This window comes from Ceratotherium simum, chromosome 13 (assembly GCF_057802395.1).
Source record: "Ceratotherium simum simum isolate JZ-2026a chromosome 13, ASM5780239v1, whole genome shotgun sequence".
In the NCBI taxonomy this organism is placed as follows: Eukaryota; Metazoa; Chordata; class Mammalia; order Perissodactyla; family Rhinocerotidae; genus Ceratotherium; species Ceratotherium simum.
This window is the reverse complement of record NC_141912.1, coordinates 40,654,418-40,667,862: the sequence shown is the minus strand read 5'-3', so window position 1 is coordinate 40,667,862 and position 13,445 is coordinate 40,654,418. Positions and strand designations below refer to the sequence as shown.

Below are 13,445 nucleotides of genomic sequence, written 5' to 3'. Positions count from 1 at the left end.
GCTTGTTCTTTGGAAAGATAAGCAAAACTGACAAATCTTTCACTAGATTTACAAAGAAAAAAAGAGAGAGCTCAAATAAAATCAGAAATGAAAGAGCAGAAATTACAACTAATACCACAGAAATACAAAGGATCATAAAAGACCACTATGAACAATTATACACCAACAAATTAGACAATATAGAAGAAATGGGTAAATTCTTAGAATCATACAATCTTCTAAGACTGAATCATGAAGAAATAGAAAATCTGAATGGACCAATTATTAGTGAGGAGATTGAATCAGGAATCAGAAACCTCCCAAAAAACAAAAGTCCAGGACCAGATGGCTTCACTGGTGAATTCTATGAAACATTAAAAGATTTAATACCTATCTTTCTCAAACTTGTCCAAAAAATTGAAGAATCAGGAATGCTTCCGAACTCATTTTATGAGGCCAGCATTACCCTGATACCAAAACCAGAGAAGGACATCACAAAGAAAGAAAATTATAGTCCAATATCCCTGATGATCATAGATGCAAAAATCCTCAACAAAATATTAGCAAACCAAGTTCAACTGTACAAAGGATCATACACCATGATCAAGTGGGATTTATTCCAGGGATGCAAGGATGGTTCAAAATCCACAAATCAATCAATGTGATACACCACATTAATAAAATGAAGGATAAAAATCATATGATCATCTCAAAAGATGCAGAAAAAGCACTTGACAATATTCAGCATCAATTTATGATAAAAACTCTTAACAAAGTGGGTTTGGAAGGAACATGCCTTAACATAATAAAGGCCATATATTACAAGCCCACAGCTAACATCATACTCAATTGTGAAAAGCTGAAAGCTTTTCCTCTAGGATCAGGAACAAGACAAGGATTCCCACTCTCTCCACTTTTACTCAACATAGTATTGGAAATTTTTGTCAGAGCAATTACACAAGAAAAGGAAATAAAAGGCATCTAAATTGGAAAGGAGGAAGTAAAATTGTCACTATTTGTGGATGACATGAGTGTATATCTATAGAAAACCCTAAAGACTCCACCAAAAATCTATTAGAACTCATAAATGAATTCAGGGAAGTTGCAGGGTACAAAAACAATATACAAAAATCAGTTGCATTTCTATACACTAACAATGAACTATTAGAAAGAGAAATTAAGAAAACCACCCCATTTACAATTGCATAAAAAAGAATAAAATACCAAGGAATAAATTTAACCCAGGGGATGAAAGATCTGTACACTGAAAACTATAAGTCATTGATGAAAGAAATTGAAGAAGATACAAAGAAATGGAAAGATATTCAGTGTTCATGGATTGGCAGAATTAATATTGTTAAAAGGTCTATATTACCTAAAGCAATATACAGATTCAATGCAATCTCTATCAAAATTCCAATGACATTTTCACAGAAATAGAGCAAAGTATCCTAAAATGTATATGGAACCACAAAAGACCAAAATAGCCAAAGCAATACTGAGAAAGAAGAACAAATCTGGAAACATCGCGCTCCCTGATTTCAAACTATATTACCAGGCTATGCTAATCAAGACAATATGGTTTTGGCATAAAAACAGACACATAGAACAATGGTACAGAACAGAGAACCCAGAAATAAACCCACACGTATATGGTCAATTAATTTATAACAAAGGAGGCAAGTGTATGCAATGGGGAAAGAACAGTCTCTTTAATAAATGTTGTTGGGATAACTGGGCAGCCACATGCTAAAGAATGAAACTAGACCACTCTCTTATAGTATACACAAAAGTTAACTCAAAATAGATTAAAGACTTGAATGTAAGACTTGAAACCGTAAAACATCCAGAAGAAAACATAGGTGGTAAGCTACTTGACATCAGACTTGGTGGTGAATTTTTAGATGTGACTCTAAAAGCAAAAATAAACAAGTGAGACTACATCAAACTAAAAGCTTCTGCACAGCAAGGGAAACCATTAACATAATGAAAAGACAACCTACTGAATAGGCGAAACTATTTGCAAATCATATATCTGATAAGAGGTTAATATCCAGAATATATAAAGGACTCATAAAACTTAGCAAAAAAACAGTCTAAATAAAAACTGAGCAGAAGATCTGAATAGACAGTTTTCCAGAGAAGATGTACAGATGGCCAACAGGCACGTGAAAAAGCGGTCAACGTCACTAATCATCAGGGAAATACAAATCAAAACCACAATGAGATGATATCTCATACCTGTTGGAATGGCTATCATCAAAAAGACAAGAAATAACAAGTGTTAGTGAGGATGTTGAAAAAAGGGGACCTTGGTGCACTGATGGAGGGAATGTAAATTTGTGCAGCTACTATGGAAAACAGTATGGATGTTCCTCAAAAAACCTAAAAATAGAACTACCATATGATCTAGCAGTTCTACTCCTAGGTATTTACCTCAAGAAAACAAAAACACTAATTTAAAAAGATGTATGCACCTGTATGTTCATTATAGCCTTATTTACAACAGCCAAGATATGGAAACAACCTAAGTGTCCATCGGTGGAGGAATAGATTACAGAAGCCTTGGTGTGTTTATATATATATGCAGTGGAATACTACTCAGCCATAAAAAAGAATGAAATCTTGCCATTTGTGACAGCATGGAGAGACCTTGAGGAAATTATGCTAAGAAAAATAAGTGAGACAGAGAAAGACAAATACCATATGATTTCACTATATTTGGAATCTAAAAAAACAAAACAAATGAACACACAAAGCAAAATAAAAATCATGGCTACAGAGAACAGAAAGGTGGTTGCCAGAGGCAAGGTGTGTTATGGAGTGGGTGAAATGTATGAGGGGAGTTAAGAGGTACAAACTTCCAGTTTTAAAATAAATAAATCAAGGGGATGTAATGTACAGCATGGTGACAATAATCAATAATATTGAAGAGCATAATTGAAAGTTGCTAAGAGAGTAAATCCTAAAAGTTAACTTTGTATGGTAACAGATAGTAACTAGACTTATTGTGGTAATCATCTTGCAATGTATACAAACATCGAATTGTTATGTTGTACACTTGAACCAGTATAACGTTATATGTCAATTATACCTCAATAAAATTTTTTTTTTAAGTCCAACTTTTCTCCAAAAAAGATTTATACGGGCTTAAAGCAAAAGATACAAGATAAAAACAAACAAACAAATAAACAAACAAAACAGACACATAGACTAATGGAACAGAATCAAGAGCCCAGAAATAAACCCACACATATACGGTCAACTAATATTTGACAAGTAAGCCAAGAATATTCAATGGGGAAAGGATAATCTCTTCAATAAATGATGTTGGGAAAACTGGATACACATGCAAAAGAATGAATTTGGACCCGTGTCTTACACCACTCACAAAAATTAACTTGAAGTGGATTAGCGACTTGAATTTAAGACCTGAAACGGTAAAACTCCTAGAAGAAAACATAGGTTAAAAGCTCCTTGACATTGGTCTTAGTAATGATTTTTTGGATCTGACACCAAAAGCACAAGCAACAAAATAAAAAATCAACAAATGTGACTACATTAAACTAAAAATCTTCTGTACGACAAAGGAAGCAATCAACAAAGTGCAAAGATTACCTATGGAATGGGAGAAAATATTTGCAATCCGTCCATCTGATAAGAGAATATCTGAAATATATAAGCAACTCATACAAGTCGATAGCAAAAAAACAATTTGAATAAAAAATGGGCAGAGAACTTGAATAGAAAATTTTCCAAAGAAAACATACATTCACCAACACATGAAAAGGTGTTGAACATCTCTAATCATAAGGGAAATGCAAATCAAAACCACAGTAAAGTATCTCCTCATGCCTGTTAGGATGGCTATTATCAAAAAGGTGAGGGACAACAGGTATTGTCAAAGATGTGAAGAAAAGAGAACCCTCGTGCACTGTTGGTGAATGTAAATTGGTGCAGTTACTATGGGAAGCAGTATGGAGGTAGCTCAAAAAATTAAAAATAGAAGTACCATGTGATCAAGCAATCCCACTTCTGGGTATATATATCCGAAGGGAATGAAGTCACTCTCTCAAAGAGATATCTGCACCTGCATGTTCATTGCAGTACTATTTACAATCGCTAAGGCAAGGAAAAACCTGTGTCCATCGATGGATGAATGGTAAAGATGTGGTATATATATATACAATGGAATATTATTCAGCCGTAGAGAAGAAGGGAATCCTACCTTTTGCAACAACCTGGATGGACTTTGAGAGCATTATGCTAAGTTAAATAAGTCAGACAGAGAAAGACAAATATTGTATGTTCTCACTTACATGTGGAACCTAAAAAAACAAACTCATGGAAATAGAGTGGTTGCCTGGGGCTAGAGTGTGGGGGAAATGGGGAGATGTGGGTCAAAGAGTATAAACCACCAGGTATAAGATGACTAAGTTCTGGAGATCTAATGTACAGCGTGGTGACTGTAGTTAACAATACTGTACCATATATTTGAAAGTTAAGAGAGTAAGACTTAGATATTATCACCACAAAAAAAGGTAATTCTGTGAGGTGATGGATGTGTTTACTAGCCTATTGTGGTAATCATTTCACAATATATACATGTATCAAATCATCACATTGTACCCCTTAAACTTACATATGTTATATGTCAATTATATCTCAGTAAAGCTTGGAAAAAAAAGGAAAAGACATTAGGTAAAAACCAAGGAAATTTCAATAAAGTTTGTAATAATATATGAATATTGGTTCATTAGTTGTGACAAATGTACAATACTAATATAAAATATTAACCATAGGGGAGACTAGATGTGGGGTATGTGTGAACTCTCCAGACTATTTTTACAACTTTTCTGTAGATATAAAACTAAAGTAAAAATTTTATTCAAATAAAAAAATATTTAAATCCATTTGAATTATGGATTCTTTCTTAGAGAAAATGATCGATGTGCTGATACTCCTGGATAAAAAAGTAATTTCCAGCTAGATAGTCACATGTATAAATATTTCTATAGATATTTCTATAAATGTCTTTTCAAATGATGTTGAATCAGATTGCTATTAGAATATGAGTCGCTTAATACAAATGCAATCAGCCATGTTGATACTGAAAGTGTGCCATTTCTTTGTGTAGTGTCCTGGCAGGTTACAATGGCACCATCTTTGCATATGGGCAGACAGGCAGCGGTAAGACGTTCACCATCACGGGTGGTGCAGAGCGCTACAGTGACAGAGGCATTATCCCAAGGACACTGTCGTACATTTTTGAGCAACTACAAAAGGTATGAAACTTCAAGTTCATTTTATATTCGATATATTCAGCAGAAATTTACTGCGGGTGGAGAATTTATTGTGACATTTTATTATATTGTATCTAAATGAGGAAGTACTATTGTATAATAACTATGGCCTTTACATTTAAGGAAAGTTTGGAATTTTGCTGAAGAAGTGGAAATTAAGAAGGTGCTTCTCATTAAAGTGATGCTGTTTCAGCAAATGCTCAGAGGGAGTCCTTCTAATACACTCATGGAGGTTAAAATAACAGATGGTACATTTTGCCAACTAATATCTTATATTTCTCATTAAGAAACCAAAGAATATCCTTTTGCCAAAACGGACCTTTACTTTAGCTACTAAAGTACTGAATAGGATAATGTGACTATACCTTTTTCACATTTTTAATAGAAGCCCAGAGGAATTTACCAGAGTAAAATCCCATGCAATTAATATTATTATAAAGAAGAGTTCCCTATCTATATTATATGCATCATTTATCGTGTAGCTCCAAGAGCCTGTTGTTTTATCAGTATTTAATACAACATGTAATATAGCTAACAAGGTAGGGATCCTTATCCGCATTTTATAGTTGGGAACACTGAGTCTTGAATTAAATATCTTTCTCTGGGTCCTTATAAACAGCTGATCTGGAGGTCTATCCCAGGTCTGTGTGATGCCAAACTCTGTGCTTTTTACCTCTACATACACCACCTCTGTATCTCAGAATGGCTTTATTTTGTTGGTTGTTATTTAAACAAATTCTGTTCGATGAGTCACTTAACTTCTCTGAGTTTCATTTCTCCCCTCTGTGAAGGTAGGAATTGAATTGTACCAGAGGATCTCCAGCGTTCCTACTAGTTCCAGCAATTCTGTGGTTGTATTAATTCTGTATAACAAATTTCCTAAACAGGTCAGTGTACCAGTCATTCCAAAATTTCTCGACTGTATGCTGTTTGCATTTTGAGATGCAAAGATGAGAAGAAATTGCTGAGATCTGCATAATTCTCATTTCCATCCACAAAGTAGCAATTACCCCTTAGTTCAGCTCATCTCTCATTAGCTCAAGCATGCCATCTCTGCATGCCAGAAAATTTGGACGAGAAAGGGTTGAGTATAGTGTATATGTTGGATCCAAATTCCTTCTTTTCATATACGCATTTATTTCTGACATTAGCTGTTTTGTTTTTCCCCAGATTTCACAAACTGGGAATATAATTTTGAATAGTTTTTGTTGCTGTGGGCTAATATGGAACCTTGTTGTCTTGGAAAGATCTCTGAGGTTGGTGCAGGCCAACCTGGCGCTGAGAAAGTGTACTACTTCCAACATGTGGCCTTGGGGAGTGACTTAATGTCTCAGGCCTGTGGCATTCCTGTGAAAGCTGAACAAACTGCATTCAAAGACATTGTCCAGTTCCTGGCACATAGTAGATGCTCAATACATGACAGTGCCACAGCCATTGCTATCCACATATATATATGCACATGGCCAAGTGATTTCTGGCCAATTTCAAAGAACTCTTTGAAACTCAAGATAAGTAAAGCCAATTCTCCTGATTAAGTTAAACAGAATAAACAAATCCTTTCCTAATATAAAATATATTTGTCCCTCTTAAAATTTCGTCTAAATTTTATTTACCAAATACAGTTAGCAAAATACAGTTCTAAATGTCTAAATATATCCCAAGTACCTACCATCTTTTGAGTTCATTGTTTTATATGTGTTTGTCAATGACATTACTCTAAACCCCATTTCATTCTGAATGATTCTAAATACCTTCCTGACTTGGAGAGAGACCGTAGGACCACTTTGTAGCCAGGACAATTCTTCGAAAATGGGCAGATTTGTACGATGGGGCACAACACATTCATATAATCAAACTGAACTGCTGTGCAGCAAGTCAGAGGCAACTTGAAGTTCATCATAAAGTTTGTCCACATTGTATAGATGGAAAATGCAGACGTACTCAGATGCCCCCAGCTGATTGCTTTAAAGGGCCATATGGAGCTCTCCAGAATTCTTAAAGGAAACATTTGACTTATGCAAAGTATTTATTTCAAGATAAACTAAGAGCCCAGTGCATACTGGGTCCCAGAATGCCGGTGAGTGTGATAGGAGCACATTTTCAATGATTTTAAAAGAAGAAAATTGATTCCGTTTATTTTAGAAATCACTGCTCATTATTGTGAAGTTCAAACTTGTTTTGGGGCAGGAGAAAAGGCTGTCTGCAGGAAACATGTGTGTTATATTATAGTCTGGCAATCCTAAACACTAAAGAAGGAGTAATAAGGAAAGGTAGCTTGCCACATAGCCCAGTGAATTTTAAGTGTGTATTCCAATAAAAGCCCAGAAAACGCAGAAGCTAGAGGAGCCAAAGGCATTATCCCTATCATCTCAGGGCAGTGGGCCTGCCATTTTCCTGACTTTTTATGATTTCTTCTAATTTCTGTACTGCAGACAAATATAGAAATTGGCTTGGTTTTTTTGCTTTTCTTTTTCTTTCCTTTTATATTCATATACTGAATTCTCCATTGGGAGGCTTTTAGAAATAATAATAAAAACAATAAAAACAGCAATAATAACAGCAGTGGCAATGATTTATTGGTGTCTGTTATGAGCCATACATTGTGGTAGGATTTTAAATACAGAACCTTATTTCTCTGTCACAACAGTTTTGCAAGATAAGAGTAATTATCCCCATTTTCATAGTTAAAGAACTGAGGATAAGGGTGGAGGATCACTCAGTTTAAATGGCAGATCCAGTATTCAAACCCAGTTTTGTCCAATGCTAAGATGAGCTCAGAACTGTATGCTAAAATCATGAACCATAATCTATGGGATGTTTCAGATATGTTCAGATAAGTTTTAGGAATATGTTGTTTTAAACAGGATCTCAGGGTGTTTCTAAATGATCCCTCATAACCTTTAACGTGCTCTGAGAATCTTCCAGAGAAGAACAGTATATATGTTGACCGTGGAATGCTTTTTCCCCATGAGTATTTCATGGAATATTTTAGGAAACACTGGATTAGACTAAAGGCCACACAGAGTCTGTCTAGTATTTATAGTCTCTGACACCTGCAGTAAGCCAAGCTGCAACCCAAAGAATTATGTTGAAATGATGCCTTTACTAAACTAGGATGCTAATGAAATTGATAGACCACTTGTCATGATGAGCAGCCAGAGTCACTCACATCAGCAGGATTTCCAGCATTTGTTTGGGAGAAATTTGCTTAGTAGAGATTCCCTCCATGCTGTCACCATAGAATATCAGAATGTGGAATTTCAGCTGTGGCTTGAGTGTTTTGCTATAGTTGTGTGCTGGCTGAGAGTTGCCTTAATTTTTCATGTACTGTTTTGTTTTTGTGAAATGGTACTGTCTTTATTTGAATAGTTTGAGCCATTTTAGAGAATCATATTAATTTTAATCTGAAGAACACATAGGGATTCATTCTCCAACTTCCCCACTTTAATGGGTGTGGAAACTGAGGCCTCACATGGTATGGGCTCCTAGCTAGTAGGACTAGGATTCCAGCTTTGGCTTTGCAGATCTGCATTCTCTCCTCCTTTCTATGTCTTGGTCCTGTCTCCCTCTGAATAACACCTGTTAAATGAATTGTCTTAGATATGGGTGAGAATTGGTCAGGAAGGTCATCTGTGAGTATCCACTCTGAAAACCTGCTGAACTTCTTGCCACAAAACGCAAATATATTCTCCTCTGATGAGAAGCAGGATAATATTTGCAGAAATGGAAACATTTGTATTTTGGGAGAAAGAGGAATAAGGTGCTGTTATTTGATATTTGTATTGAAAACTGAACTTGGAATTTTCTCAAGCACTGAAAAAATTCCCTGTTTTATTCCATCCCAGAGGGAGTGGGTCCTTTTTGTCTGAAGGCAGAACTGAGACTAGGACCAATTACCTTGACTTTTATCCTAATTTCATTGGTGCCTGTGTCATTTCAGCACTGACCTGCAGAAAATGCCTTCCTCTCATCTTTAACTGAATATCCCTGATTTGCTAGTGGCCCCAAGAAAATTAACCCAACAGACAAGGCATAGGCAGTGAACTGCTAATGTCCACTCTTACTGTTACCTGATCGATCTAAACTATTTTGTCCTCTGGAATTTACTTTCCTTTATCTATTTAGTGTCTGTTATCCATGTATGTCATCAGAAAATTCAAATATTAGAAAAGTGAAAAATATGATTAAAGATGGAAGTTCTTTTGCTACTGGAGTTTTTAAACCAAAGTAACAATGCTGTGTTCTTTTATGAATAGATTGTTCACAGAATGTAAGTTTGTTTTTTCCTAGTAGCCTTTTTTTTTTGGTCTGGAAAGTAAAAAATGGTGTGTTATACAGTTCTGCAACCAAGTTGGCTCATTTAAGTGTATATTGACTTTTTATATATAACGTGGAACAATAAAAAATAACAGACTGAAGTTGCTTGTAATCATGGGTGTTGGCCATTAAAAAAAAAAAGCTTCATGCATATGGTAACTGGCAACTTGAAAGTGTCACGAACTGAAAATGTAAACCATACAAAGTGAGAGAGAAGAAAAGGAGAGAAACTGAGAGGAAACTACAGTGATAAATGTGTTCATCTTCCTCTAAGCTGAATTGTTATTTATAGCCATTAAATAATATCTTTCCCTTTTCCAATCAGGACAGCGGCAAAATATATACAACACACATTTCCTATTTGGAAATCTACAATGAATGTGGTTATGATCTGTTGGATCCAAGACATGAAGCCTCCAGTTTGGAAGACTTGCCGTGAGTAGCAGAACAACAAGGAATGGGGGAAAATTACTTTCAGATGTTCTCCTCAATTGTTTTCTTTGAAACTTTGTATGTTTCTGGTCTCAATCGTAATTAACAAATACTGGATAACGAATCTTTTTGTAATATAATGGATATTTTTTTCAGTTATGACAAACAGACAGTAGTGATGGGAACTAAAATTGCTTGAAATTCATGTCTTGGAAAAATCTCTTCTGGAGCACAGGAGAATGCAGTGAATGTTCTCGGAGAGTGGGTGCCGAGAGGGTTGATGGGATGTGACAACACTGTTTGTTCTTGCCACATGAAATCCTTTTACTCCTCTAATTGTGGCCTCTCTCTGAAGGAGGTATTCAAATTAGGGTTAGCAATAAGAGAATCTGAAAGAGAAAATAAAACTTTAAGTTTTCTGCAAATGTTTCTCTAGTCTTATTAAGACTAACAATGACAATCATTTGGTCAGACTGGCACTGATTGTTTCATGACCGAAATATGTATAGAGTCTTCGGAGCTTATCTATTAGTGGAGTAAGTTACCCTGCCAGCATTTATATAACATTACTCACTGCTTGTTTGAATAGATCCCTAAATTAAACATATATTAATTGGTAACAGTTCATATACATTTGTCCAGATGTCTTTCATATATCAGAAGTTGCTAGAGCCAGGGAAATATATTTTAATATTCTTCCTATTTAAATATTCTAAAACAATTTAAAAATACATATTAATCCTCTACCAAAAGGATCAACAAACAGTTGCTTTTTTTTTTTTTTCCACTGAGGAAGATTCACCCTGAGCTAACATCTGTGCTAATCTTCCTCTATTTTGTATGTGGGTTGCCACTACAGCATGGCCACTAACAAGTGATGTAGGTCCGTGCCCAGGATCCAAACCTAGGCCACTGAAGCAGAGCACACCAAACTTTACCACTAGACCACAAGGCCAGCCCCAACTGGTTGCTTATTTTAATTTGCAAAGGAAAGAAGAAGAAATAATAAAGAAAATAAGTTATACTCTTTACATCACCTTTATATGCCTTCTTCCATTAATGTTGATTGAGAGTTTTTATATATCATCCCTTTTATGCTAACAATATTCATTAGAGGGAGTTAGGAAAGAGGATTATTGTTGGTACTCTAAATATTTGTATAAGAATTAAGAGAAAGGAAAGATTACTGACTCCATGGAAGCAATTGGTCTTAAAGAAACTATTGGAATTACGTTTATGAAAAGGTAAAAGTTTCCTCATAGGAAGGATGGAAACAACAGCATTAGGACGTGAAGGTGTGGTCAGAAAGGCCGGTGTTGAGGAGTCATGTGACATAAAAACGGGAAGGCCAACTGAAGCCAGCTTTTGAGGGACTTGAATGACAGGTTTTGGGTGTGAGATTGATCTTTATTTTCATAGGCTTCTTAATTCATTTTCTAGCCTCCAGTGTAACCTATATACCTCTAGGCTAAATCTTGCTTAATGTTGCTTTTAACAAGTTACATCTATACTGAAGAGCTTGAAGCCTGCTTAGTAGTAATCCAGGAATGAAGGGCTTGGTTATGATGAACATGGAGGAAGAGAGATAAATCCGAGAGATATGCAAAATAAAAAAAAGAAAGAAAATATATTGATTATGCCTATCACCTTGGATTTGGAAAGAAGGTGAATCATAGCCGATTGGTGCTCTCCTCATTTTACTAATTGAGAAGGGTGAGCCCAGAGAGGTACGACTTGCCCAGGATTTCAAAACTAATTGGTTGACGGTAGGACAAGGATTAAAAACCAGATACTCTCTCTTGGGGCCGGCCCGGTGGCATAGCAGTTAAGTGCGCGCGCTCCACTGCGGCAGGCCGGATTTCGCAGGTTCGGATCCTGGGCGGGCGCCAATGCACAGCTTGTCAAGCCGTGCTGTGGTGGCATCCCATATAAAGTAGAGAAAGATGGGCATGGATGTTAGCCCAGGGCCAATCTTCCTCAGCAAAAAAAAGGAGGATTGGCATTGAATGTTAGCTCAGGGCTAATCTTCCTCACAAAATGAAGAAAAAAAAAACCAAAAACCAGATACTCTCACTTTCATGCCAGAGTAGCAAAAACAGATTCAAGATTTTGCCATGGGGCCTAGAGAATTAAGAAGTCATTGACCTAAAAGGAGATTTCCATTAGGAAACCTGATTGGGTGGTGATGATGAGTTTCACATGTATAACTTGGGTGTGTAAGAATACTGTACTAGATGTTTACATTTATGATAAATTCCTCAGAGCTAGGAAGTATGCCCTACTTGCGTTGGTAGTCTGTCTACCACCTAGGCCAAAGTAAGTCCTTAATATTTAAAAAACTCATCTGTTAAATTGAAACTGTGAAGTGGACTTTTTGAAGATGACAGTATAAAGGGAAAACAGCATGACCTCTATGAATCTGAGTATAATTTACATAATTAGATGCAGCCCAACTTTGGGAAGAATTAGGAATGAGAAAAGTCCCTTGAACTCTAAGAGAGATTGTGTAATGTAGAGGAAAGAGCACTTGATTAGAGAAGTCAGGAAATTTGGGTCCTAGTTCAACCCTGCAATCTTAGATATATTTTTCTACTTTTCTGGGTTTCTGTTTGTCAATAAAATCTGGGCATTGGATGATATAATATTTAAAAACCTTCCAACCTCCAATGTCTAGAGTTCAAAGATTGGTGACCTCACAGTATAGGCCTTATTTGGTGACTCTTCTCTCCTTCACAAAAGAATAACAAGTGGTTTAGATATTTTCTATTGTCCTCCTAGAAAAGAGCCTTAAGCCTCTTGAGAACAAGGACAATGCCTTAATTCACTCTATGTCTCTGCATTTCCCAGCATGCCTGCCGTTTAGTAATGGTTCTCAGTGTTGGTCAGATTGTCTCTGTGGATGTTGCTAGCTTTCTATCTTAAACTACTGCTCCTTCTTTAGCAGCTCTATCTTCTTGTTGGTGAATGAGTTCACTGACTCAAGTCAGAATTGACCTCAGTTACAAAACAGATGTTTTCAGTGAACCCCCCACACACACACACACATACATGCATATAAAAGTGGTCCAAAAGATGTTCTTATCTTACATTTTGTACTATAATTACATGACAAAAAAATCTCATTAAAATAAAAATGAGAAGAATCTCATTGAGAAAGAATATTCCCATATCCTAGGAATATAGCCTATTTACTTCAAATATATTCAATACTATAATAAAACAACTCAAGAAATGCATACTCTTTTGGTGTGGGGATAATGAGATTTGACTGGTATTCGGTCTGCTAGTTTTCTGAGGATTTTAGAGGGTTTGCTTTATACTAAGATTATAAAGTAATTCTTTATAATGGAATGTGATTTTTGCTATGCCTGGATTGGGCTAAGAGTATGCACTGTTAATCTGGTTTTACACACT

General features: G+C 35.8%; 1 protein-coding gene across 1 annotated transcript in view; it reads left to right on the top strand.

The window, feature by feature from the left end:
• KIF6 (kinesin family member 6) overlaps window positions 1-13,445 on the top strand; it is a 376,398-nt gene that overhangs the window by 81,768 nt on the left and 281,185 nt on the right. Inside the window, 2 exon segments of the mRNA XM_014782562.2 lie at window positions 5,117-5,264; window positions 9,925-10,034. Coding sequence (XP_014638048.2) covers window positions 5,117-5,264; window positions 9,925-10,034 — 258 coding nt within the window.